The sequence below is a fragment of the Phyllosticta capitalensis genome (genome assembly GCF_038381095.1).
Source record: "Phyllosticta capitalensis strain CBS 128856 chromosome Unknown BKA78scaffold_1, whole genome shotgun sequence".
NCBI lineage: Eukaryota > Fungi > Ascomycota > Dothideomycetes > Botryosphaeriales > Phyllostictaceae > Phyllosticta > Phyllosticta capitalensis.
This window is the reverse complement of record NW_027117439.1, coordinates 3,217,666-3,243,001: the sequence shown is the minus strand read 5'-3', so window position 1 is coordinate 3,243,001 and position 25,336 is coordinate 3,217,666. Positions and strand designations below refer to the sequence as shown.

Below are 25,336 nucleotides of genomic sequence, written 5' to 3'. Positions count from 1 at the left end.
CGCGGCCGGAGAGGTAGTACAGAGACGAAGAGGTAAGAGAACAAGGCCTTACCGCCTTGCTTGTCGACGTAGTAAGCTTTCCCGCTACTAGAGTGCACCAGGGATTCGACTTTTCGGTGTCACTATTTACAGCTCTGTGGCTCGTTGGTTCGGGAATCTTCAACTTCAGGGCAAGCGACGGCGATTGAAGAGGCCCATTCTCTGGCGATGCCTTGGACGCCACAGCCCACGCCGTCCTTCCCGCGTCCTAGCTCTCCTCTATATTCTCCGCTATCGTCATTTGTAGCGTGAGTATATAGATGCCGGGCTTGGCGCCACGCGTTTCCAGTGGCTGTCGCGCCTTCAAAGCAGGCGATGGCGACGGCGGTGGCGTGGAGTGGCGTGGCGCCGCGGTTCGGCCCGGATGGCGATGAGGCGTCGCTGGGCCGATGAGGGCGGGGACGCGTACTTGCTACGTCGGTGGACGGTGATAGGGATCTGAGTAGGCCTGAAGGTTGTGGCGGAGGTCGGTGTTCGGGAGGTATATAAGGGATGGGCGGTCCGGTGGTTGGGGAGACGGACAGACAAGCACATTCTGGTCGATCTACTATTGGGTACATCACTACTCCATATCAAAGGTACGTCGGCACTATTCAGACAGTGCTTCCTCTTCTCCCTTCTCTTCGAACAACCATTCCGTAGCTCTTCAACACCGCAAGCCACTTCCTCGAATCACCACTGACTCGTCTCCCAGCAACCAACCACAGCCAACAACTACAACTCCAACAACTTCCTCAAACCAACCCTCAAACCACCTCAAACACCGCCACCATACCGCTCCTCAACAAAATCATCCACAAAATGACCCACCACGGTCACCACCACGGCGGTCCTCCTCCTCCCCCTCCTCCCGGCCCCCCTCACCACGGTGGCGGCCCTCCCCATCACGGCGGCCCTCCTCCCCCTCCTCCCGGCCCCGGCCCTCACCACCACCACGGTGGCCCAGGCGCCTTCGGCGGTCCCGGCGGCCCGCCCCCTGGTCCCCCTGGTGGCCCTGGATTCGGCGGACCGGGTCACCACGGGCCTGGTCATCATCACGGCGGTCCTGGCGGTCCTGGGTTTGGTGGCCCTGGCGGTCCTGGATTCGGTGGTCCAGGTGGTCCGGGGCATCATGGTCCTGGCGGTTTTGGCGGGCCGGGCGGGCCTGGAGGATTTGGCGGACCGGGTGGCCCTGGACATCATCATGGCGGCCCGGGTGGACCGGGTGGCTTTGGCGGACCCGGTCACCATGGTCCGTAAGCGAGGGATTGAAGGGGGGTTCGATTGTTTTTATTTGATGCGACGGAGAATTTGATGAAAGATTTGGATGGAAGACGTTGGCGGGGCAGGGAGAAGGGGGTGGAGGAGGCAAGATAAGATGCGATATACCCATGCTTTACAGAAATACACATTTGAGAATTGGAAGATGTTGAAAGACTATCGACGAATGCTTTTGCTTTTCGTTCTTGGCATGGGATTGTGCTTTTGTGATACCAACTGGGCTGGTGCGGACTACGGCTGTTTGTGCGCAGACAGGCGATTTTGCTCGGGCATGTTGGCGCAGCAAGATTCTGTTTAGAAGCTGAAAGCTCAAAGTAGCTTTTGCAAGAATCAAGAGGTTTGCGGTAGATTTGTGGCGAATGAGTCGCAGAAGTGTCCACCAGGAAGGGGGAAAGGGGTCGGTCTTGGCATTTTCAGGGGTAATGCGAAGGTAGAATTATTGCTGACTGGTCTCGGTGGTGGGGCCTATTTGATGTCTACATTCTCGAAATGTGTCACTTTGAGTACTTTCAGGCGCGCAGGGCTGAGGATGTTGTCAGGAGGTGCCTTGGAAGGGCGCTCTGGAGGGCCACTTCGTGGGATGCAGCTACTTCAACTGTTGAATGCTCACCGCAATTCGAAGCTGTATCTTGAAAGGTATTATATTTGGTTCTAGTTACTTATCCAATACCAGAGCATCTGTGCCGTGTTAACCAATGGACTGAATGCCTTGTCCAAGCGTCAAGTACAGCACGAAAAGCCAGTCTCATCTCATTCCAGAATTCTGCCTCTGTGAGGTCCGATCCAGCCCAACTCCCAGGAACCTTTCTCCAATATTGACACTCGTTCCATGCCCACTCATGCATGATTCAGGAGTCGTCAAAATACCTGGTCGAAACCTGAGTCCTGCTATCATTCTCCCATAGTGGCTCAAATGTGGCTATCCTCCTCCTGGTTGCGGGAGGCACCCCTTTCAAGCGCCTCCAGCGCCTGTTACCGATGCCAGCATCGCATAGCTTCTTGATCAAGATTTTTATTAGGACTCTTGTTGGGGCTCAAGTTTCCAACAGCTCCGAGTAATTTCTTTCCTTTCTGCGTGATCTGGTCACCAAAAGCAGCTGCACGCTTGCAGCGGAGATTGTTGTGTTGATGATACTGGCCTTTGCTAGGCACAGAGTGGTTGATGTTGAGTTGGGGTATGTCATTGTTCACAGGAGTGGCGCTTGTCTCCGAAGGAGCGTTATCTCCAGTAGGGCTGTCGAACATCGAGTCATGCTTATGCTCTGCGGTGTGGCATAGTGTTTCTTGGGCCTTCGTGAATTCTTAGGAGCTCTCGGGGACCATGTATGGGTTTCCGAACCGCTGAGAGTCGCAGCGGATATCACGTTGCATTTCCACGAGCTCAGGTAATGTACAGAGAGGGAGTGCAAAAAGGCGTGGCCGTTGAATTGATGGAATTTTCGGACAAGATCGGACAGGAGAGGGAATGCTGGCTTCGCAACTGTTGACTCTGCGCCAGTTTCCCTTAGAGTCGTGATCGTTGCCCTCCTTGGTCGTACTGTCTGCAGTCATGGTGATCTGGCTGGATATTCCAAGAATTCTTTTGATCTGTCGCTTGAATGCAGCTCGCTTGGTCTTGACCAGAGCTCCGGTATGAGGGTCGAAGCTCTTTGAAGCCTCAATAGCTGCAATTGCAGCAAACTTGGCCCTCGAAAGCTTTTCGCGTGAGACGAAGACGTCACGTTCCAGTTGTTCCGCCGAGAAGACAACATCATGCAGACGATTTTCCAAGCGTAGCAGACTGCTGCAGATGCTGCGATCGGATGTCGAACAAGGTTTCAAGCCGTCCAGGGTGATCGGTATTGCCAGAAATGCTAGAAAGTACTCCATCATGCCTTTGGCAGTCGCGGTGTTGACCTCACAGCCATCTGGCATGGGCATTGTTCTGATGAGGGTCAGCAGACAAAGGCGACAGGACAAGAGGCTGACTTACTTTTCTTTCGTCTCCAAGATTTGCAGCCTTTCTTCTGCGCCCATGCGCGCTACCTCTGAGATGGACTCCAAAAGGAGGGAGAGCTCGCGACTGAGCGTCTTGTTGCGTCGGACCCAGGATATAAGCGTATCAATCGCGACATTGCAATGAGCTTCGATGGTTTGGTAAGTCTCCTCGGTCGCCTCAAGCTGCAGCAGTCGAATTAGATCGAAATGGAGTGTCTTCGTCACCTCAATCACATTGGCCTGGAAGCCATCTGGCCACACGAGACGGCTTGCGCTCTGCATGATCGGCTGGATTTGCTCACATGCGCGAGCCTCCCATGTCTCTCGGTCATCATGCTGGTGCATCTGAGTGGAGTAGGAGTTGCCACCCGTGTCTCGAGAGTAGGCAGACGAAACTGGTCGAGCGGGACTCATTGCGAGCAACGAGCGCGAAGGAAACGGAACAGTTGAGAGGGTTGTTGGAGAGATGAGGGATAAATTCAAAAGGAATCAGAGGTGGTGATGATGGCAGATGGTGGCAGTGTTGGTGGTTTGTTGTCAGACGCGTTGACGCGTTGGGTCGTAGAGCAAGCGTGGGCCCGGGGAATAGACACTCAATACCAAATCGTCTAATTTCACTGCACAACTCACAGGACACCTCTCACGAACAAAGCCGGTTGTTCAGGGCAACAATGTCTTCTCTGTCTACTACTGACATCCTTGCTATCAAGGACATCATCCCACGCATTAAGAAAATCGACCCCAGAGGTTAGCGGTACTCCGACTTCTCCTCTAAGATTCGCAGTCTTTCTTTCGGGTCCGGGTGCGCTAAATTGGGAATACAATCCAGGATGAAGGAAAGTTCTCGACCAAGCTCTTGGTTGCAGCGAGCCCACATTGCAAGAGTCTTCGTTGCAACATGGCAGTAGCTCTCAATTTGCCGATAGTCTCCGTAATTGCTCGCCGCTGAAGCAAATGTCGCACTCCAAAGTGGAGGGTATTAGTCGCCTTGATCGTGCTGGCTTGGAATCCGTCCGGCCATATGAGGCGATTTGCGCTTTGCAGAATCAAATGGATCTGTTCTATAGAACGAGCTTCAGAAGCTCCATGTCCGCCTTGACCTTCCATGTTGGTACTGTACGGGTTGCCGGCTTCATCCCGGGAGCAGACAGAGGACGCTGCACGGCCAGGGCTGCTTGCGAGCCAGAGTCGTGCGACTTCGCGATTCAAGTCTAGATAGTAATCGAAGACTGAGAAGGTCATGACATTTCGTCGGACGGACTAATTGCCCTACTCGTAGTATAGACGCAAGATATATTTGGGCGCCTGCGCAAGCTCGTCCTGCTCCATCGAATCGTTCCGCGGTATGCCCAAGCATCATTAAGTGTTCGCCAATTGAAATGAAAAAGTCACCAAAGACCCTCCGTCTAGTCAACACTAGTGGAAAGGCTTTTCATTACAGAACCAATGCAATTTTAATCCATCCCCATTCAAAAATAGCCGCAGAACCTCCTTTGGATCCCATCATGAATGACTTGAGAACCTATGCAATGACCACATCCATCCTAGCACTTGAAGGGACGAAGCTGAGCTCTTGACCATGCGTGAGTCTGTGGTCAGAGATCTCGACCAATCCACTCAACTTCATCCGGAATGAAGCTGAAAGGCCGGACTAGACTTCCTTCATCGTCGCAATATGCCTGGGACTCCCCCAAGCCCTCCAACTTCGCCAGGGCCATTACACGAGCCTCGGCCTTCTTTTCAGCTTGCTGAATTTCCGTCAAATCGGACTCTAGGTCTTCATCAGGCTTCTCGTTGAAGATTTGAATCTCTCCCTCCAACTCTTTGAGAGCCCAGTGCCGATGCTTGACTCGTCCAGCCTTTTCAGTCGTACTCTCGGGCTTCTCACGATTCTTGACTTCGCACGCTTTGAGTATTCCCACTTCCGCCTGCGTCAGCTGATCTTGGTTGCCGGTGTAGAGTTCCCTGTCGTAGAGGATGGCGCGCTCTTGATTATAGTTGCGACTAGATATGTGACTGTTGTTGTCCCCGTGCTGAACGTCGAACATTTTGACGATCTCCACAGACGCTGAAAATTCCTGTGCCCTTGTGTCTTCATGGTTCTCGAGATATTTCGGCGCCGGCTTGTATCATGGAGTCATGCCTCTCCGTGTGCCCTTTGGCGCCGGCACATCCTTCATTGTCCGGGTAGATCTTACTGGAATCCTCGACAATGTGATCGGACTGTCTACGAAGACGGAGTTGCATTTCCTCGAGCTCGGCCAGCGGAGCGAGAGGGAGCGCAAATAGGCTGGGGCGTAAATTTGGCTGGATTTCCGGGCCATGATCATCGGCCATAGAGATGGCAGCTTCCTCGCGTTCAGAGCTGTGGTGATTTTGTTCTCGATTATTGTCGCTACTGCGTTTGGAGCCACTGTCTGCGCTTCCTCCGGGTTTCATGATTCCGAAAAGCTTCTTGAATTGAAGCTTAACTCCGGCTCGCTTGCTGTTGACGAGCTCCCTACTGCAAGGATCGAACGTGGTGGCTGCTTCGATGGCGGTGGCTGCAGCAATTCTGGCTCGGGACATTTGTCTGTGCAAGACAATTGCATCGCGGAGTAGGTTCTCAGCAGATGCCGCAACGTCGTTTACGCGATGCCCTAGGACTAGTAGAGTGCGGTATATCTTTCTGGTAGGTTTCGAGAAATGCACCAGGAGATCGGTACTGATGGGAGTAGCCAACCATTCCATGAAGTATTTTTGGACCCTCCCAGCGGTGACTGCATTCACCTCGCATCCGTACTGCGTCGGCACACGCCTGTTGTGGTGTTAGAGAGATCAATGAGCAAGTACTGCAGACGGCAGACTTACTGGGATTTGGCTTCCAGCATCTGCAATCTCTTGCGTGGACCCAGGCTTGATATCTCACGGATGAAGTCGTAGTCCCGCGTAACCTCGTTGCTGAGCGCTTGGTTCCTTCAGTCGATGGTAATGGTCGTTTTTTCGATGTTGTTGTTGGTGGTTTTGGTAGACGCGTTGGGTCGTTGAGCGTGGGCCTGAGTGGACAGGCAACGATGACGCAATGAGCCAAAATGTGGAACTCACGGGCAGTGAATGCATTTTAGATACCTACGGCATTGTGCTTGCGGGACCACTCGTCTGAGTGTGAGAGCAAGAGCGGCCCCACGCGACTGCCCTTGGAAGTCAGCCTATACATTTTGCAGTGACCGCTGGTATATCCAGCCCCACACTCTGCCCACATACAAATAATCATCCGGCATTCTGTAGCCAATCATTCGACATTTCCTGACGACCTATCTCAGGGCCTTTGGTCAGAGCTGTCTCCCCGTCGACAATCCACTACTGACTAACAATCTTGACTTGTGATAAAACCTCGACCAACCACTCTCTTACTGAGTTCCTCTACCAAGATACCGCCTCCTCTGATCATGTTGCCGCTCAGCCCTCAAAGAGCCCGGCCAAAACACTCAGTCGGTGATTCGCTAGGAACAGCTGCTCCAACACTCAAGTTTTGTGACGTTAAAGAGCTCCGTGGTAAATGAGTTTCATTCTCATACGGCAATGTTGTCGATGGAGCAAGTGCCAATGTGAGAACAGCGAAGGCGGCTCCGCATCAACGCCCTTGGACGTAAGATCCATACCTTCGCAACGCTCCTTCGTATACCAATTTCCATGCAGTCCATATCCAAGTCCAAGAGTCACGATGAAGCTATTGGATCGTAGTCATCCGTCGCAGGGCCGACTCAGTCTGAGCCGTCTCTGTCGAAAATCCACTCACGACCAAATCCTCCCAAATCTTGTCTCACAATGAATCCTCATCCACCCACTCCCATGCTGAATTGATTAGCCACCGTGCCGCGTCATTTCGAGGTCTTGCCGCTCAAATATGAAGAGGGCGGCCGATCCGTTCGGTGTCGTCCGGCATGAAGCTAAAGGGTCGTTCATTATTTTCACCATCTTGGTCACCGCCCTGCTGCTGACCGTTTGCATTATGTTCGCCGCCTTCCAACCTTGCCAGCGCCTGGGCATGATGCCAAGTTCGTTCAGCTTCCGGGTCAACAGTGCTAGAAGGGTACTGCGAGCTTGGATCGGTATAAGCGGCGAGTGTTGTGAGTTGAGGTGGTGAAAGCTGGCTCATAATGTTGTCGGTTCCACGCTCCTCGTGATAGATCATTGCGCACCTGCGGAGAGTGGTGTCGGGGGATGTGAGCTCTCTCATGCTTAGCAGAACGGTGTTGCTCTCCGCCTGGCTTTGGAGTCTGTTCTTGATCTCTGGAGCAGCATCCAAGGTGTCCGGACTTTTGACGTACTCGGGAACTGCTCGCGGAGATCTCAGACATGGCGAGCTCAGGATCATCGAGTCATGCCTCTCTGATTCGTGGGCTTTGAAATCGGGCTTGTTGAGATCCCTGGGGGGAGTGTAAGGGTTGAGGAAGTGGGCATGATCCATGCGAATATCGTCTTGCATCTCCTCAAGCTCGGAGAGAGAAGCCGATGGGAGGGCGGATAGACCGGGACGAAGAGATGAACGATACTTTGAGGGAGATGAACTCGGCGAGGAGTTGCCGATTTGGTCTTTGCCGTGTCTGGATGTACCGTCTGCACTGATCTTGCTAGACATGCCGAAGAGCTTTTTGAGCTGATGCTTGATACCGCCTCGCTTACTCTTCAGTGGTTTTCCAGTGTCAGGGTCAAACATGGTCGAGGCCTCCACGGCTGCAAGAGCAGCAAACTCGGCTCGGAATAATTGCATGTGTAAAGCAGTGGCATTGCGTTGGAGTTCATGAGCTGAAGATGCAACTTCTTGGAGTCGATTTTCCAAGGTAAACAGGCTGCTGCAAAGCTTTCCATCAGACTTTGAAAACGGATAAGGTCCGTCCATTGTGATGGGGATGGCAAGCCATCGCATGAAGTACTTGAGCAGGCTCTGTGCAGTCTCATTGTTGACCTCGCACCCATCTTGAGTGGGCAAATTTCTGTTCTATTGTTAGAAAATTTGATGAGCACAGAAGGCAGACATACTTCGATTTTGCATCAATAACGCAAAGTCTTTCCTCCGGTTCTAGGCTCGATATCTCAGTGATAGACCCAGAGATGAGCGCAAGCTGACCGTCCAGCTGTTTGTTTTGCTGGACCCATGTTGCAAGCGTTTCGATGACAGCATTTCAAAACTGCTGAATTTCCTGGTACGATTTTGCCGTGGGGTTGCGTTGAAGCTGTCGACGCAGTTCGTAGTGTAAGACGCGTGTAGCTTGAATGACGTCGGCTTGGAAGCCGTTCGCCCACAACATACGATTGGCCTTTTGCATTACAGACTCGATTTGCTCTGCTGCTTGAGCTCCCGAGGCTGAACGTGACTCCTGTCTCGGTGGCTGAGGGAAATTGCCGTACTCGTCTCGCGAGTACACGGAGGATGCGGGTTGAGCGGGGCTCATCCTGGGCGAGATGTTTGCAGGAGAAGGTGCCATAACCATTAATGAGCAGGGAGGATGGCAGGTCTTGTCGTTGGTGAATGGCTGGCAGTTGTGGTGTTGTTGGTCGTTTGTTGTTGGACGCGTTGGATTAATGAGCGAGCGTAGGCCGGGCTGGGCAACTACGACGCAATAGGCAACAAAGTGAAGTGAAGTAAAAGCGTGCGGATTTCCACAGACTTTGCCAAGCTTCTATCCCAAACTTTAACACTCTACTAGTAGAATATAGAAATCACAAATGACAGTTGTTCAGTAAAATCTTCAATCGCGCACTCCCATGCCAAACACTGCTCATGTCCCGAAGTCTACGTGCATGTTCAACATGACTATAGTAGGTTCGTGTCACTTTGGTCGGTTGCAGGGAATTTCAATCCACACCCGAGTCACAAACAGCAACAACATTGCCTCCTCAAAATCACGCGTCACTGACTGCGTCCGTTAGGACCGATCGAGGCGCTTTCTGACGGAACTCCAATGCTCCCATTCATGTAAGTCGTGCTGAATATGGTTTTCCTAGGCCAACCAATTGCATAGCCACCGTGTCAAGCCCACCACTAGGATTCCTCCACGCCGGTTTGCATTTCTCGGATATGCTATCCAGGCAAGAAGACCAACATCGGACCCAACTCTCTCGTCAAATTTGAGGTTCACACTCAGCACATTGATCCTCTCTTAAGTGCCTCCCTATCCACCAGACACGAAGCTGAATCTTTGATCATCTTGTTCCACGCCATCATCGACCCTTCCAGTGGCATTCAAATCAAAGATTCAGCCATCCCTCAGAATAGTCAGGGTTTCTTCGGCATCAGCCTCCCTTCGAGCCGGCAGTTCCTCGATGGTGATGTCGCCGTTGGAAGCCTTCACGTCAAAACCGTAGTTTCCCTATGTCTCATGCATTTCGCCAAGAGAAACGCTCTCCTGGTCAAGCTTGCTGTCATGTTTGCTGGTCCCAAAAGCTCTTGGGAGGAATGAATTTTTCTGGCGTGGACCCTCCGGCGTGTCGAGGACATAACGCTTGTCCCGCTCGAAGACCGACGTCTCCGGAGACTGGTCGATTTCATGGGTGCTTGAATAGTTGCCTGCAAGACTTGACTCCTCTTTGTTCGTGCGTTCATCATCCTGCTGCTTTTTGAGGCGCGTGATGCCGTGATATCTCTTGATGTCAGCCTGCTGTTTCTCCAGCTCGTTGAGAGGCGCTGGTGGCAACGCGGCGAGACGCGGACGTTTTCCAGCCTGTGTTATGCCGGGGAAGAGTCTGAGCATTGGTACAATTGGGTCACTGGTGCTGTAGTTGACTGTGTCAACAGCGCTGCTGCTTTTCTTTTCAGCTCCCGCTTTTCCCTTCTTCCTTCCCTTGAGCCTGTCCAACATTGCTTGGAGTCGGTGTTTTGCATGCCGTTGAATGTCGTCTGGGATCTTTCCGGTATCCTCATTTGCTTCTGCCGTCGCAATTCTCTCTCGGAGCTCGTAGACTTGTTCCCACGCCTGGGAAGCGGTGTGGTACAATCTCTCAGCCGAAGATACCACACTGTTCAAGTGGCGCCTCACAATAAGCAAGAATGAGCGGATAGCTGTGGCTCTACTCGCATCATGTGGGAGACTGTCCTCTTTCGCGCTCATTGTGGCAAATGGTAAAACAACACAACTGATGAAGTACTCCTGTAAATTTTGCGCAGCTTTCAGATTCAATTCGCACCCGGCTTTGACCGGAAGACTCCTGATGCAGTGTTAGTGTTCGACTGACACTGAAAGAATACAAGGCACAGGAGAGGAACTGGTCACTTACCTGAGCGTTGCACTGAAACCCGAAGCCTTTTCAGGTGTCTTCGGTGGGGATCTGAAATCCAGTGAAGCAATTTCAGCGGGATAGCTCTGATTCTGCGATTCCCAGCGAACCAGAATCTCTCCAAGGATATCGGCCAGATGCTGGAGGCTCCTTTCTGCATCTGTTACGGGTCCATTGCTCAACACAGCTCTCATTTCAACGTGCAGCAGGCGCGAAACCTCGACAATGTCGGTCTGCAGGCCATTGTAGAAAAGAAGTCGATTTGCAGCTTGTGCAGCCCATCGGATCGCTTCATCATCCAGTCTGTTGGAGAGCGTCATGCGAATTTCTTGACTCGAGGTGTCTGGAGAGGGAACGAGTTCCAGAGAGTCCTTGCGAACGGTAGGAGCGATGGCGGAAGACGTGACGCGGTCCCCATTCTCATTTCGAGAATGTATTGACGATGCGGGATTCGCGATATCCATAGGTCTAGATTGCCGGTGGAAAACGTTGAGGAACGGTAGAGGGTCCCGCTGGAGGTGCGTGTAGGATGAGGTGCAGAAAAGGGAGAGAAAGGCACCGATGCGTCGAGGCCGAAATGACTTGTCCACGAAGATCGGCCGCAACAGATGCCAAGGTTGAGAAGACGAGAGTGAAGTGGAAAGGTGTGAAGATCGGGTTGTGGCGATTGTCCAGGCCAGTGAAGTGGCGCAAAGAATCGGTACGGACATCAATAGTGTTAACTATAGTAAATAGGGTCAGGTCTATCAATTTACTCTTGTATGAATGCATTCCTCATCCAGCCTCCTCCTAGGCCTGTACTGCATCTGACCGAAGCAAAGAGAACGCACCTCAATCCAGCTGCGCCCCTGAGCGATTTCCATCACCACGTCTCCCCCAGAAACCTCGTCCTGAAGGACTTTCCGGTTCGTTTGCCCTCGTCAAATTCAAAGCTGAATCGGTCATCACGGTATTTTAAACTATCCTGGTCGACCTCTTCGCCCTCCAGAATCGCCAAAGTCTTCGCCTGCTCTTCCAGCCTCCTCTTCTCTAAATCTTCTTCGCTCAGCTCTTCGTAATCAGCCTCTGAGTCTTGGTAGGCACAGTCTTCCTCCAAATGCTGCGGCGAAAGATTATGCGACCAGGATCGGGTTCTTGTACGGTTCAGGGGCTTTCGCGAAATAGAACCGATGACATTTTTGCCAATCCGAGGGAGCTCGTCCGCTGCAGAGGCACCAAGGGTGTATGCTTCCTAACAATCTGATTTTGCTCCAATGTCTTCGATGCTGTCGTGCTGATCGTAGATAGTCTCCGCCTTGAGCTCCGATAGATTTGCGTCGCTTCGATGGTTCACGAGAAGCTCATGAGGACTGCCCAGTGGTTCCATACTGTCGCGCCCCATCTTTTCCAAATCACGCTGCTCCAGCTGAGCATGCTTGTGGTCCAGGTCGCAGGCCTCAGTAAGGGGCTGTAGCTGCTGTTCTCGGCGGTGAACTCTCTCGTGATGCCTGCGGATGTCGGCTTGCTGACACTCAACCTGCAAGAGAGGATCTTCGAGACACGCCTCCATACTGGACGTGGGTAGTAAGTATCTCTGCTGTGAAAGTGATGTCGTCGAAGCGGTCCCGTAGGTGGATTGAGTACGTTCGAATGAGAGTCGAAGCAGAAGCGTTGTGCGGGGGCTCGAGGCTGGCTGCTACCAAGGGCGAAAACACCCATTTCATGAACGAAGTTTGTACCTTCCGAGCGAGGGCAGCATTCGTTTGACAGCTATTTTTGGTGGGCAGGCGTCTGTAATGTGTTAGCCCCAAGTTTGGAACAGTGATCGAAGAGCCTACTCTATCTTCGATATGAAGTCCAAAGGAGCCGACGGCGTTGCAGGCGGTTGGCTGAAGTCAAGTGACAGAACATTGATCCCGATTGTCTGGTTGACGCGATTCCAAGTCAGCTACGGTCGAGTTGAAAGGCTCCCGATGCGTGGGAGTGAGAGCGCAAAGAAGCAACGTGGGATGGGCTCAAAATGAGAGTGATTGAAAACAAGCTAGATAAGTGTCCCACATAAAAGCACAAAAAGGGAAAAAAGGAAAAAAAAGGAAAAAAAAAAAAAGAAAGGATCGGACCTGACGCGGATCGAACTCATGGTTATGACGGCTCCAGGAAGCAGATCAGGTGTCGCGGAACACCTCTCCACCTCCCCGACCAGCACGCCACCAAGACGTACCCATGCGACACACGCCAGCGCCCGTTTTGAAGGTGGCCTGCAATTTGGAAAATATAAACACGAAGGAGGGCTAGTGGTAGCCCGGTGGGGAGGTCTGGTGGGAGTTTGTTCAGCTGGATGTGATCTATACGATGCTGGTGGCAAGGGCAGCTGGTACGTTTTTGGCAAAGGAATCACGGAACGAGCAAAGGAACGGAAATTTGAGGGGACTCGAGCGCTTGCGATGTATGTGGTTGAGGCTCCGCCGACGTAGAATGGAAATACGGCGATGAAAGGTCGCGAGAGGAAACTCAGGAGGTTCTGGACAAGTTGGGAAGGAACGACCACGAAAAAATGCCGGGGTAAGCCAACCCGCACTCAGGCACTTGCAGTGCCTCGACGTCACGCAGAAAATCAAATACCTCTGATGGGATTGTGTACTATGTAATGCCCTTGTCATCAAGTCGAATTTGGATTACTTGCTATCCGACCTTCGCCCTATCACTTCCCTACTTCAAGTTATCCTGTTGATGACTGCAACCAAGTATTCGACCAGTAGCCCAAAAGTATTCCCCCGCCTGGATCGCATACATTCGCCCGGTCGTGGCGGAATGTCTCGTGTGCAGATGTCGATTCTCTTCCGATTATGGGCTGTCGTTTTATCTTCGTCCTTTCGATGTGTGCCTCAGAAACGGCAACTAGTCTCGACCTGCTGTGGTTGACTGGGCGAGCAGGTCTGGAGCGCTTTTCAAGCGTGGGTGAAGGCACAAGCCCGCAAGGTTGAGCTCCTTGTCACCGCCATCTGGATGCATGACCTTTCCCTTCGAACCTTCGATCAGGTTGTGAGTGGATTTGTGACCACTGCCGCTGATGGTTACAGGCTTCGGACGTCTGCCGTTCTTGCCGTACCTGAGCAGCGAAAGCAAGCGACGCATCGGCTTCTGTTGCTTGTCCTGCTCTCTTTTGTTCGCCACCTTTTCCTCCTCGTGCTCCTGCTGAACCGCTTGCAGCTCGTCCAGCTGTTCCCACAAGGAAATCGCGACGGCGTGAGCGTTTTCGGCAGACAACATGACATCGTTGAAGCGGTCTCGCAGGCACACCAGGCAAGAACGAACGCGTTGCTCCTCGACGGTGACGACTTCGAAGTAGGCTTCGTCGTCCTCTAACATGTCGCCGATGGTGAGTTTCCAACCGATCCAGTCCTGGAAGAAGTTTTGCATGACTGAGGCAGTCGCCATGTTTGCCTCGCATGCCTCCTTGGTCGAAACAGCCCTATTCCTTTTTGTTTAGTGCTGCGTTCTATCGAGCTTGAGAGGAAAGAGATTTCTTACTGCAACTGCGTATCCATCCTGAGAAACACGGCCAGACTTGTCGCCCCGGTCGCAGCACCCTTCACGTCCAGACTCATGTCTTTGTACAGTTGCACGTTGCGTTGATTCCAGCCGGTGAGGATTCTGATGAGTGTACCGCCGATTCTCTCAATCTTGCGCACCGTTTTAGGGGTCGCCTCAAGGCGTGCGGTAGGTGAGAGCTCGGCAAGGAGGGGTGCGACTCGAAGAATCATCTGGTGGTATCCATCGGTCCAGATCATGCGGTCTCCGGCTTTTGACATGGCCTGACTCTCCCGTTTGAAGCGAACCTCTGAGGCTGTCGGCTTTTTCGCCATGCGAGGGGCGATGAAAGTCTCTTGAGGGTCTGGGAGCCGAACGGGTGAACGTGCCCGTAGATTGGGCATGCTGACGGGGTTCATGTTGTTGAATGGCAAGAAACGAGATGGGGAAGGGTGACGTCGCCGAGAGACGTCGCTGAGAGACGTCGCCGAGAGACGTCGCCGAGAGACAAAAGCCACCCACCGCTGGTTGACGGTAGGGAGGTTTGGAGCGAGAGATTTGTAGAGAGGCAACCCTCTCAAAAAAAAAAAAAAAAAAAGGTGGGGGAACAAACGCAGCGAGAGGGGAGTGATGGAAAGTGTGGCGAGAGGGGAGGAGGACCAAGAGAGGTCAATGTGGGAGAGTAGAGGAGTAGCAACACTGTCGACATTATCTTCTCTGCCGCCGCAAGCACTCGCAGTCACACTTCCACTTCCGCTTCTTGCCACCTGACTCTATTTCTTGTCCGGCACCATTCACGGAATCCAAATCACAGTCATCATACGGGCGGGCTCTTTCAGTCACGACGAAGTTTCTCAGCTTGCCAGCAATTTCTGGTGGCCGCTTAACGCTGAAGCGTCCCGGAGCTTCTGAAGGGACAGAACATGTCCATATGTACCATGGAATCTACTCAAACGTTTTCATGCAAGCTGCTTGCTTGCGATCTACCTACACATGTTTGGTTTGCGTGGCTGGTTTACTTACAACAAAGAGGACAATCAAATCACCGGACAAAGGCTTTGTGCATGTTGGTACCAGTGTTATCCAAACTGGCATGTACCTAATCTTGTCTGCTGTAGATTGAATGCTCACAAGCCCTCGGTCGGTAAAAATGCTGATTGGACATCGTGGCTGCTTTTGGCAGGCGAAGACTCCGTGGAGTAGGAAAAGCCCGCTCACTTCTCAGGTGCACAACACTGAGACCAAAATCTGTCTTGATGACTACACTCATTTTGCTGTTCAATTGTTTTCTGCCTGTCGGACGTCTTGCAACTTGTGCTAACTCGTACATCATTTCCATCATCGACCGCCCTGATCATCCTTCAGTCCTTGCAAGACCATTGTCCCTCTCAATTTTGTCTTGCTTTCCCAAGCATTGCAATGTCGCTGCTCCGCAGTGCCACGACTATGCCGGCTTTTGAGATTACCCTGATCCTTCTCCGCTTCCATAATCGAACAATGCTCACTGGGAGCCCAAAACCACCATGCCGATTGAGACGCAACCCCAGACCCCATATGATGGCACGACATGCTGAACCAGGAGAGCCAATGAAAAGGGACCCATACGCCGGATGTGCTGACCGGGGGCAGGAAAGCCGCAAGCTAGGGAGAGCAGACGAAGACTCGAGATAAGTTATGCTGACAGTAAGGCCACAGCGCCAAGGGTCGGCGATGCTGTGATATGCTGCGAAGGAGGTGACGAGAGGCGTAGACGAAGACCCTTGAGGATGGTAGAACCTCAGCGTGTGGTTCAGGGTTGGGCGTTGGTACAAGCGTAGAATCGTCAAGATCGGGACCTCAGAACTTGAGCAGAGCCCCTTCCGTATATTTCCATCGTGCGCAAAGAAGATCGCAGGTTTTCGTCTGTCGTTTTATTACCTTACGGTGCCACGTCTTGATCGCAACCTCTTTCCAGATCTTCCAAAGCACGTTGGCGCCACCACATTTTCGAAACTTCCGGGTCCTCGTCTGCATCCGTATGTCCAGACTCAACTGCTATCATGGTTCTGGGATACTCGGATTCAAAAGATGAGGTCTCTATGCGATCTTGGTCTTCATTAATGGCCTGTTCGTCAGATATGACGGAGTCATGCTTCTCTTCTTGGAGCGATCGGTCTTTGCCATGCGAATACTCCAGGGGCTTTCCATTCTGCGGGAAGCGGCGAGATCTCTCAAGGTGTTGGTTGAAGTCTACCTGACTAAGCTCAAGCTGAGGTAGTGAAGCTTCTGGTAAAGCGTCGAGCCTTGAGCACGAGTTGGATCCGGAAAGCCCCAGAACATGCCGTGCGTCGAAAGGATGCGAGATGCAGATGTTGTTGGGGTCATTCTTCTTCCTGCTGCTCTTCCTGCTGGGGCAACCCTCCGAACTTTGATCGGATGCGTGTGTCCCGTGGTGGCTGGCCGCGCCCGAGATCCCGATCATTGCCTTAAGGCGATTTTTGAACTTCTCCCTCTTGCTTGCGGAAACCTGGGCATCTTCGCGTGCATGTGGGTCTTGAGGCTTGCTGAATTGCTTCCAAACTGGAATCGTGTCGTCATCGAGCAGCTTTGCCGTCATTTGTGCTTCGCAAAAGCTTCCGCGCAACTCCAAAAGGCAAACACGGATTCGCTTCGCCAGCGCGGACAAGTATTCCAGGTCATCGGGGTTGGTCACAGCTGGGGTGAAGAAAAAGTCGATATCTTGTGCAAAGTACTGGCACAATCCAACCACTGTTGCAAGGTTCATGGCAGAGCCATTGATTGTTGGAAGGCTCCTACAGCAATATTAGCATGGTGTTGAAGTACAAGGCACAAATCCAGTCGGTGACTTACTGCACTTGAGATTTGAAGTGGAGAATATCCCTGAGGGTCTCGTCGCTGTTGTCGCACGCGGTGGTCAGGAGCGCATCAATTTTGACAGTGGCAATCTCTCTGCTAAGTTCCCTGTTGCGGCGAGACCACTCTGCCAAAATTCTTGTGAGAGCACTGCAACAGTGCTCGACCGTACAAGTGGACTCTTCGCTCTCTTCGAGTATCAAAGCCGGACGGAGGTCTAAGTGCATGATTCGTACTGCCAGGATGATGTTGTTCTGAAAAGAGTCTGGCCATTTCAAGCGGCTGGCTTCCTTCAAAATTGCTTCATAGTGTCGCTGTGAGCGTCTTTCGAAGTATGTAGGCCGGTGGATTATTGGTAGAAGGCTTGCTTGTCGGTCTTGATCGGCTGGGAGGGCCACAGGGGGCGCTCTTGAAGCCTCCATTGGGAGAGGATGGAGCATCGGACGAGTAATTCCTGACGGGATTGTGGCGCGAGGGTCAGATTTTCTGGGGATGTTGAGATGGCAAGAGGCCTGTCGGCATATGGTGATGGTTGTGCGGAGGACGTGTCAGCAGCAGCAGCGAATGCGAAGTCAGACGAAGGGACTCATCCGGATGGAAACAGCAGCTACGGGAGTCTGTGCACGAGTAACTTCCCTTTTCTCTTTGAGTGACGCGATATTTTGAAAACTGGTGCCTGAGAATGCGAAATGTTTAAACCCAGGAGTTAACACTAGCAAATGATCTGTCGTTGATCGGTACTCCCCAACATCTCTCTTCCACGGATGACTTCCTTCCTCATGTGACCACTGCCTGAGAGCTTAACACGTACAAATCTTTCATTGTTCGTTAGATGATCCTAAGACTATCTCGCCCACCGTTCAGTCTTTCCGAGGCCCTAATGTGCCACCGCCTGTTTGCCGTCAAATCTTGTTCTGCAAGCGCTCTCGTACGACTTCTCGACTACACTCGGAGGATAAATGTCTCATGTCCGTCTTCCATTCTTGAGCGCCCTCCAAGCCTCAACAAACTCAACTTCGCCAGTAATACCCCGCCCTTTTCAAACTTCCCCTGAACAATGCTTTCACAGGTTGCCCCTGAAGTACAAGTATGCTTTTGTTGAGGAGTTGATGGATGAACACTTTCTTCTGTCTAGAATTTACCGGGCCAGGCTTTCTTGTTCTGAACCATCCGAATAATTGTGCCTCATCTTTGATTCCAGCTCCAGGCCACCTTGACCGCCCCCCACCTCCCCTGGTTCCATCCTCACCGAATGCCGCGTTGCAGATATTTGCTGACCTCCCCATGATTCGTCCACTCCGGTGCTCATTCTTATCTTCCCGTGGTCAATTGCGTCGCTCCAGGCATTCAAGGGCACGATTCCGCCAGAACAATGTCATTGATTTGGAATCGGGTTCGCCGTCGTGCTTCTCGAGTGATACTGGAGCAACGAGACTCTCAACATTCGAGTCTTCCAGTAAGGACTCGACACCCTGTGGTCCTGAATCTCGCTTATCTGCTTCTTCAACGCCGACACTAGGAGGTGCGCCGACTTGGTGCTTAGCAGCTGTCGCGTGCTCTTCATCGGAGGCCATGGCATCGTCCAAAATGTGTTTCTGGCAAGGAATCTCTTTTTGCTGGTTTGCGTTCATCTGAAAGTGCTCCAACTCTTCCAGCGTGGCTTGTGGAAACGCATCGAGGCGAGGGTGAGATCCTGGCCGTGACAGTCCCCCAAGGTAGTGCAAATTGAACGGGACTGAGATGGACATGGAGCCATCATCCTTCGGCTTCTTGTCGTTTTTAATGCTGTTGCGATCCTCATCCGTAGCTCTGGCTCCGAACCTCCCCAGCAGGCCCCCCAAAGTCCTCTTCATTCTCGCGCGTTTACCATCCACAATGCCTTGCTTCTTGTTTGTCTCCTTCTCATGGCCATCATCGTTTGCGACTGGGGAAACCATGGTCGTGAGCGAAGTTTGGGCTGGGTATGCACCGCCCGCATTGCTTCCAAATTCTTGCCAAACGCTGGTTCCGTCATCCAAGAGCCACTTGGCCGTAGCTTTGCACCCGTGGAAGCTGTCGCGGAGCTGGAGGAGGCAGGCGCGTGTTTGTCTTTCAGCCGGGACTAGATAGTAGAGATCCTCGACTGAAGATGAGTTCGGAGTGAAAAAGAAGTCGACGTCTTCCGAGAAGTACTGCTGAAAGAAGGAGATGGCGACAAGGTTCGCTTCGCATCCTGAAATGGAAGGAAGAGTACTGTAGGCAAAAACGTGAGAACTTTTCTCGATCATGGTACTGAGAAGCCAAAGTAATCCAGTCTATTCCTTTACCGGATAATGTGTTTGAGACTCAAGATTCGTTGTGTGCAGTCACCACCGTCGATCTGGGAGGCCTCTCGAAGTGCGTTGAAGTCGAGAGTGTAGATGTCGTCGCACAACATGCGGTTTCGTCGAGACCATTCGTCCAGACTTTCTCCAATGACGTTGCAGAGATCTTTTGTCTTCTTGGATGTAGTCTCCGCCGCGTCGGCTCTCAAAATGGGGCGCAACTCGATGTGAAGAGTGCGCACTGCCTTGATGATGTTGTGCTGAAAACCGTCGTCCCATATCAGACGATTGGCGGCCACGAGAGTCGACTGGTACCTCCATTCTGCCCTCCTGTCGAAGTACGTCGGCTGGTAAGCAGTTGGGATGAGACTGTGTCGCTTCTCGACATCGAGAGAATGAGCGTCTAGGTCGGGTGCATTTGCCGCGTCGTCCGTGGCGAGATTCGTAAGCTTGACGGCTAGCAAAAAAGAGCGAATGACCAAGAGGGCCGTGTTGTGCGGAAGGTCAGTAATTTGGCAGGAAAATGTGGGAAACAACCGAAGCCCGCAAAGGTGTTCTGATTTGCAGCATGCTCAAACTGAGATGCCAAAAAGATGTCCGTTGGGAACCGTGCGCCGAGTGACTTCCGTCCGCCGCCTCCCTAGAGGTACCACACATTTTGGGCACAGCACTAATTTTGAAAATCAAAAGTCATGGAGCGCAAGACCATCGCGTCAATATATGGTCCATGAAGCTGTTGCGCAGCAAAATGTGGCACAACCACCTGGCCTATCGTCACGTCAAAGTATTGACTGCTATCCTAGCCCCGACATGCGTCCATGGCCGGTCTCGTCCTTTCTATTCTTCTGTTTGCTGGTCCTCTCAAAGGTGTCGGCCGCCTGCGTCTCTGTCTCCTGGGTACCCTTCGCTGCAACCTGATGGAGACTGGGAATGATTGTTGTGTCGACCCCCTGGAATACTGGCATGGTTGTTAGCCTTCCAAATTCTTGCCAGATCTGCGTGCAGTCGTCGAGGAGCTAGTGTGCCGTCGTTCTGGCTTTGTTAATGGCGCCACCGAGCTCTTGCAAACACACGTGGGCTTGCCGGTCTGCGAGAGGGTGGTGCTGGAAGTCAGCGCTTGAGGTGGTTATTGAAAGAAGAAGAATCCACTCCTTCAAGAAGTGGTCTAATGCTGTGATTTTACAGTGGATGGGAAACTCTTGTTCCTGTATTTGCACCCTTCCCATCCCATCTGTCGCACCGTGTAAATCTTCAAACCCGCGCGAAATACCACCCGTACTTCCTTATATCCTTCTTCACAGTCCCTTCATTGTCTGCCACCCTCAAGATCCTCCAATGCCCTGCTACGCCACCAAGACCTCACCCTTTCAAGATAAAGCTCGCCATCATAATCCTCCACTGAGACAACCGCTGCGGTATTAACTATATCTTTCTCGGAATGGGTGCGATCTCCGGTCATGCTGTCCGAACTGGACATGGGGAGACGGGTGTGATAAGATGCTGGGGTATTCCCCGATGAATAAGGGACTGCTGCCGTCTGTTGATCAAGACCGACACTGCCCTCAGAACATCCCTTGTGGGCTTGGCATCCTTCGAAGTTTCCTGCCGAAGGCCCTTCTGCCAGAGCTCAAGTTCGTGTGTAGGAGCTGCTGGTAACGTGTCGAGATATGGAGTTGCTCCTGGCCTTGCCAATCCCGTCAGATGGCGTGCGTCGTAAGGGATCCTATCTACCAAAGCGGCTCCCACGGGGGGTTAGTGACGCACGAGCTGACCTCACATCCCTCCGCGTCCGGTGATGTTGAAGATATGTTCGTTTATGAAGTCACAATGGGCACCAAAGTTTTTGATTCTATATGCCAGCCGCATCAACCAGATTCCCTCGTTGTGGAGCGTCCTTCATCTTGTCTCATTCCTTCCAGTAGTCATAAGCTCAAGCTGTCTATCAGCCGCCGCAATCGTCCCTGATCCAATGCCACGCTTTAACTGCTTCTGAACCCGCTCATTCCGTTTCTTCCCAGGCCATTGGGCAATCTTTGTCACTAATTGCCGCGTTCCAAGTCTTCCAACGCCCGGTGACGCCAGAAAGACTTGATGGCTTCTGGGTCCGTCTCTCCATCGTCGTGCTCCCAAGGTGTTCCAATAACAGAATCGGTGCGCGTGGCCTCTGAATGTGAGTCTCTTTTGTCGTCGTGTCTGGAGTTGGACATGTGGTCTTGGTTCTTGTTGAAGTCGGGCAAGCCCAGCACTTTATGCCGGATTGTCGTCTCGAAAGCTGCGCCGATTTCGGACTTCTTCTGTGGACTCTGTTTCATTGTCGAATGTCGCTGTTGAGCCTCTATTTGCCATAGCTCAAGATCAGATAGCGGTGCTTCGGGAAGCGTGTCGAGGAAGAGAGATGTGCCCGGCTTAGTGAAGCCAATTGTATGGACCACATTCGATGGCGCTGATATCACCGGTAAAGTATTGTGATCTCTGCTCATCTGCTTGTCGGCCCTCTTGAAATGGCTGAAGATGGTTCCAAGCTTCTGCTTGGCCTTATCGAGCCTTTTCCGGGGCATTTTCTCTGGCTGCGTCTCGATCTCCTGGCTACCCTTCACTGCAATTTGAGGGACATTAGAAATGCATCTTGTATCGGCCATCTGGAGCCCTGGAATGGTCGTTGGCTTGCTGAATTCTTCCCAAATTTCCGTAACATCGTCTAGTAGCCAGTGTGCGGTTGCTTTAGCTTCATTAATGGCGTCACCAAGCCTTTGTAAGCACACTCTGGCTTGCCTGTCAGCCGGAGAGAGATGCTGGACGTCGTGATGTGTCGTAGCAATCGGGACAAAGAAGAATCCTATGTCCACAGAGAAGTAATCTTTGATAAGAGATATCGTTCTGAAATTGACCTCGCATCCTGAGACTGTTGGAAGGCTTCTGTGGGAATGTTACACCTTTTGCTTTTGAAGAGACAAGAATATGTGCCAAACCAAAAGAGTAACATACCGAAAGATGGTCCTCAACTCGTCCATTACTTCTGTGTGCGTCTCGAAGTTCGCTGGCAGAACGTAGCGCAGAGCCTCGAGGTTGACCCTCGAAATGGAATCGCATAGGGACCGCTGGCGTTGAGACCATCCGGTCAACGTCTTCATGAGAAGATTGCACGAGGCATCGATGCTTCTCATTGTCTCATCTGTGCCTTCAAGTCTCAGAGTCGGGCGCAGTTGGCTGTGTATGACGTGGATGGCGTCGATGATTTGCTGTTGAAAACCGTCGGAGAACAGCAACCGACTTGCTGTCTGTAGAATTACGTCAAACACCTTCGTCTCATGTGTATCGAACATGGTCGGTCGGTAATCGGTGTGAAGAGGTGATATTGCTCGTGGCGGAGTAGGTGATGAGGGTTTTGGGTCGTCCATCATGCGAGGACTGGGAGTTGGAAGGCGGGAAAGAGAGTTCAATGAAAGCGGACCAAGAGGATGGCTGAGTGAAAAGTTAGTTCGTCCGACAACAGATCGAAATCGAGAGCTGTGGAGGAGCAGAAGCGGCGAGCGTAAACATCGAATCGGAGTGACCATCGACAGGAGGTCTGTGCGCCGAGTTCCTTCCTCCTCCTGCCTGTCGCTCGACTTAGGTCTCGACGCCAATCTTTTAAGAGATTTCCGCAGTCTGCAGAAATTTTTCAGTCTTGAATCAAGGGGATGTTACCAGTGGAGTTTTGTACAAGGTCATCAGGTATGTCTTCGTCAAGTCATAATCAATCGTCTCGGCCTATACTAATCGGGCAGGGTATCAACTCTTCTGTCGGTCAATGCGTGCCCGTCGAACCCCAATCTGCGCCTCAAAATGCCCCTCGAATCACCAGTGTCATCCACTCCTAATCCAAGGTCCAGTGCTCCATCCCGAGCTGCTGTTCAAGCCACTCCTCCTGGCTTGGGAACTCCTCCTCTTCGCCGGTATATCTTCCCTCCAAAATCGCCAACGCCTTCTCGGCATCACGCTCGCGCCTCGCCTTTGCCTCCTCTTCAGTCTCCTTCTCGGCATCTTCAGCTCGGGATGCACAATCTTGGGTGGCAGCCTCCTCCTTCTCCTCGTAGTCCTCGTCTTGCTCGTCGTCCCCTTCATCCTCCTCGTCATCCGATAGGCGTCCTTCCAACAACCGAAGAGCGTGGTTCCTCCACCTGGCTCTCAGAGCCTCTGGGTCCTCTTCACCGCTGGACTGGCCGATGGTAGTCCCTCCGGCACAAGCCTCCATGACCTCTTGCTCAAGAGTGGTCAGGACAGGACCATTTCCGTGGGTGACAATGGGAGGGCTGCGGCTGCTGCGGTGGTGTGCAAGCGTGTGGGTTTCTGTCCGAATGTCCCCGATGCTCACAGCTCTATGGCGGCTTGCGCTCCGGGAGGTATCATCACCAAGTCGTGACATGGACTTGTGACTCTGCTGAGGTTCCACATGCTCGTCCGGAAGATGCTGAGGCTCGAATCTTGCAAAGTGCCGGCGGATTTCAAGCTGTCGCTGCACAAGCTCGGGCAGGGGTGCGGGTGGGAGGACGGTAAGGAGGGAACGGGCACTTGATCCAGACAGGCCCTGGACATGACGAGCATCAGAGGGCCCTGAGATGGCAGGAGTACCCTCTGGCTTGGACATGCTCTTCTTCCTGAGGCGGTTGTGGCCATCTTCCGTGCGCACCGTGTCGTGATCACTCCCTGCGCTGCTGAAGAATGACTTGAGATGGCGCAATGCCCGCAAGCGTCTGCTGGTGGATTCCACGGCCTTTTCCTCCTCATTCTGCTTGGCAGCAGTGGCAGTCTCCGCAATCTTGTTGGACATGCGGGCGAAGTGCTTCCAGGCTGTGGCAGCGTCATCACGCACTTGCTCAGCGGAAAACAGCACGTCATCGAGATGGTTGTGGATGGCAGACATGCTGCCGCGGATGCATCTTTCTTGCGCGGCATACAGGGAGTTGTCGTCGGCGGCGGCTGCAGGGACTTTGAAAATGCACTCCACGTCTTCGACAAAGTATGCCCGCAGGCGGTAAACGACGTCGAGGTTTGCCTCGCAAGCCTTCGATGTCGGCAGGCAGCTGAGCAAAGTTAGCATGACGAAGACCCTTGGAAACAACCAGTCTACTTACCGAAGCTTCTCCTGGTACTCCGCCGCGGCTTGGCTGATGTGCCTCGACTCGACCGTGGAGAGGTCGGGGAGGGCTTCCAGTGCGGCGGGAGACACTCCCTGGCTGAGAAGCTGGTTGTGACGGGACCAGCTAGCCAGGACAGTGCTCAGATCCTGGCACTTGACCTCCAACGTCTCCGCACTCTGAGACGTGGGCCACTCTCTAAAGAGAGGGCGGATCTCCTCTTGTATGAGCTTGACGGCATGCATGATGTGGAACTGAAAACCATCTGCCCAAACCAGCAGATGGCAAGCGGAAACAAGACCATTCACCTTGTCCCAGGAGCGATCATCCTGATGCGCCTCCTGGGGACTTGGATCCTCGAAGTGGCAGAAAGGGCGAAACAAAGTGCCATGGTCGGCGCTTCGGGAGGCTTCGTGCGTATGCGCGGCGACATACGCATTCCCTTCACTGTCGCGCGAGTAGACTGACGAAGAGCGACGAGGAGTAGCCATGGTCCTCAAAGAATCAATCAAAGAAACGCACAAGAGTGATCAAACGACTGACGTACTGCGAGGTCGAGGATGGTGTTCAGTCTCACTGAAAGTAAGAGCCTCGACCATTTTGACCACCATGGCCCGTGCCCTGGGGCTTCATTCACTTCTCATTCACTTCCCAACCGCTGGTATGATCCTGCTCGGATGCCTCCGGTAGTACCTTTCATACTTTTCTGCTTCCGGTCCAAATACTCTCTGTCCAGTTGCTGAGTCCGCCAACGAACAACGCAATGGCCAAAACCAGCCCGTTTCTTGCTCGCCCATTACAACCGGCCTCTATCTATGATCGACTCTAGCAGTCGAGAGCAATGACTAATTTGTTTACTGCCATAACCATTTCAAAAGTTGTATTTCCGGACTTTTGGAATTCAGAAGTCATACTTACAGGTTGATGAAGCTCCACTACGCGAGTGATTCGTGTCCTAAATAGACGGGTTTCCTCGATGGCGCCACCAAACCGTACAGGTCGTCGCTCGGTGAACTACTA

General features: G+C 52.6%; 11 protein-coding genes across 11 annotated transcripts; 1 reads left to right on the top strand and 10 right to left on the bottom strand.

Moving 5' to 3' along the window:
* The first annotated feature begins 311 nt into the window (after positions 1 to 311).
* Positions 312 to 1,472, top strand: BKA78DRAFT_20437 (uncharacterized protein). The gene is made up of 2 exons (XM_066883638.1): positions 312 to 677; positions 734 to 1,472. Exons 1-2 carry the CDS (start codon positions 532 to 534, stop codon positions 1,314 to 1,316), a joined length of 729 nt encoding a protein of 242 aa, XP_066749840.1. The 5' UTR covers positions 312 to 531; the 3' UTR covers positions 1,317 to 1,472.
* Positions 1,473 to 2,601: 1,129 nt separating this feature from the next.
* BKA78DRAFT_291748 (uncharacterized protein) lies at positions 2,602 to 3,690 on the bottom strand (the record flags this gene model as incomplete). The annotated part of the gene is made up of 2 exons (XM_066885948.1): positions 2,602 to 3,223; positions 3,272 to 3,690. The coding sequence occupies 2 exons, from the start codon at positions 3,688 to 3,690 to the stop codon at positions 2,602 to 2,604; spliced, it is 1,041 nt and encodes a 346-aa protein (XP_066749839.1).
* Positions 3,691 to 4,083: 393 nt separating this feature from the next.
* BKA78DRAFT_291747 (uncharacterized protein) lies at positions 4,084 to 4,518 on the bottom strand (the record flags this gene model as incomplete). The annotated part of the gene is made up of 1 exon (XM_066885947.1): positions 4,084 to 4,518. One exon carries the CDS (start codon positions 4,516 to 4,518, stop codon positions 4,084 to 4,086), a length of 435 nt encoding a protein of 144 aa, XP_066749838.1.
* A 353-nt stretch (positions 4,519 to 4,871) lies between these two features.
* On the bottom strand, positions 4,872 to 5,324 carry BKA78DRAFT_349103 (uncharacterized protein; the record flags this gene model as incomplete). The annotated part of the gene is made up of 1 exon (XM_066890749.1): positions 4,872 to 5,324. The coding sequence occupies one exon, from the start codon at positions 5,322 to 5,324 to the stop codon at positions 4,872 to 4,874; it is 453 nt and encodes a 150-aa protein (XP_066749837.1).
* Positions 5,325 to 5,370: 46 nt separating this feature from the next.
* BKA78DRAFT_349102 (uncharacterized protein) lies at positions 5,371 to 8,711 on the bottom strand (the record flags this gene model as incomplete). Its single annotated transcript, XM_066890748.1, has 5 exons — positions 5,371 to 6,073; positions 6,127 to 6,223; positions 7,231 to 8,252; positions 8,299 to 8,338; positions 8,570 to 8,711. 5 exons carry the CDS (start codon positions 8,709 to 8,711, stop codon positions 5,371 to 5,373), a joined length of 2,004 nt encoding a protein of 667 aa, XP_066749836.1.
* A 918-nt stretch (positions 8,712 to 9,629) lies between these two features.
* BKA78DRAFT_291744 (uncharacterized protein) lies at positions 9,630 to 12,082 on the bottom strand (the record flags this gene model as incomplete). Its single annotated transcript, XM_066885946.1, has 5 exons — positions 9,630 to 10,464; positions 10,534 to 11,255; positions 11,364 to 11,373; positions 11,418 to 11,736; positions 11,770 to 12,082. The coding sequence occupies 5 exons, from the start codon at positions 12,080 to 12,082 to the stop codon at positions 9,630 to 9,632; spliced, it is 2,199 nt and encodes a 732-aa protein (XP_066749835.1).
* A 1,328-nt stretch (positions 12,083 to 13,410) lies between these two features.
* BKA78DRAFT_349099 (uncharacterized protein) lies at positions 13,411 to 14,462 on the bottom strand (the record flags this gene model as incomplete). The annotated part of the gene is made up of 2 exons (XM_066890747.1): positions 13,411 to 13,984; positions 14,044 to 14,462. 2 exons carry the CDS (start codon positions 14,460 to 14,462, stop codon positions 13,411 to 13,413), a joined length of 993 nt encoding a protein of 330 aa, XP_066749834.1.
* A 1,499-nt stretch (positions 14,463 to 15,961) lies between these two features.
* On the bottom strand, positions 15,962 to 17,123 carry BKA78DRAFT_291742 (uncharacterized protein; the record flags this gene model as incomplete). Its single annotated transcript, XM_066885945.1, has 2 exons — positions 15,962 to 16,835; positions 16,894 to 17,123. 2 exons carry the CDS (start codon positions 17,121 to 17,123, stop codon positions 15,962 to 15,964), a joined length of 1,104 nt encoding a protein of 367 aa, XP_066749833.1.
* Positions 17,124 to 18,221: 1,098 nt separating this feature from the next.
* BKA78DRAFT_291741 (uncharacterized protein) lies at positions 18,222 to 19,856 on the bottom strand (the record flags this gene model as incomplete). Its single annotated transcript, XM_066885944.1, has 3 exons — positions 18,222 to 19,167; positions 19,203 to 19,755; positions 19,850 to 19,856. The coding sequence occupies 3 exons, from the start codon at positions 19,854 to 19,856 to the stop codon at positions 18,222 to 18,224; spliced, it is 1,506 nt and encodes a 501-aa protein (XP_066749832.1).
* A 1,382-nt stretch (positions 19,857 to 21,238) lies between these two features.
* Positions 21,239 to 22,522, bottom strand: BKA78DRAFT_349096 (uncharacterized protein; the record flags this gene model as incomplete). Its single annotated transcript, XM_066890746.1, has 2 exons — positions 21,239 to 21,962; positions 22,185 to 22,522. The coding sequence occupies 2 exons, from the start codon at positions 22,520 to 22,522 to the stop codon at positions 21,239 to 21,241; spliced, it is 1,062 nt and encodes a 353-aa protein (XP_066749831.1).
* A 533-nt stretch (positions 22,523 to 23,055) lies between these two features.
* On the bottom strand, positions 23,056 to 24,807 carry BKA78DRAFT_349095 (uncharacterized protein; the record flags this gene model as incomplete). The annotated part of the gene is made up of 2 exons (XM_066890745.1): positions 23,056 to 24,262; positions 24,314 to 24,807. 2 exons carry the CDS (start codon positions 24,805 to 24,807, stop codon positions 23,056 to 23,058), a joined length of 1,701 nt encoding a protein of 566 aa, XP_066749830.1.
* Between the last annotated feature and the right edge of the window lie 529 nt (positions 24,808 to 25,336).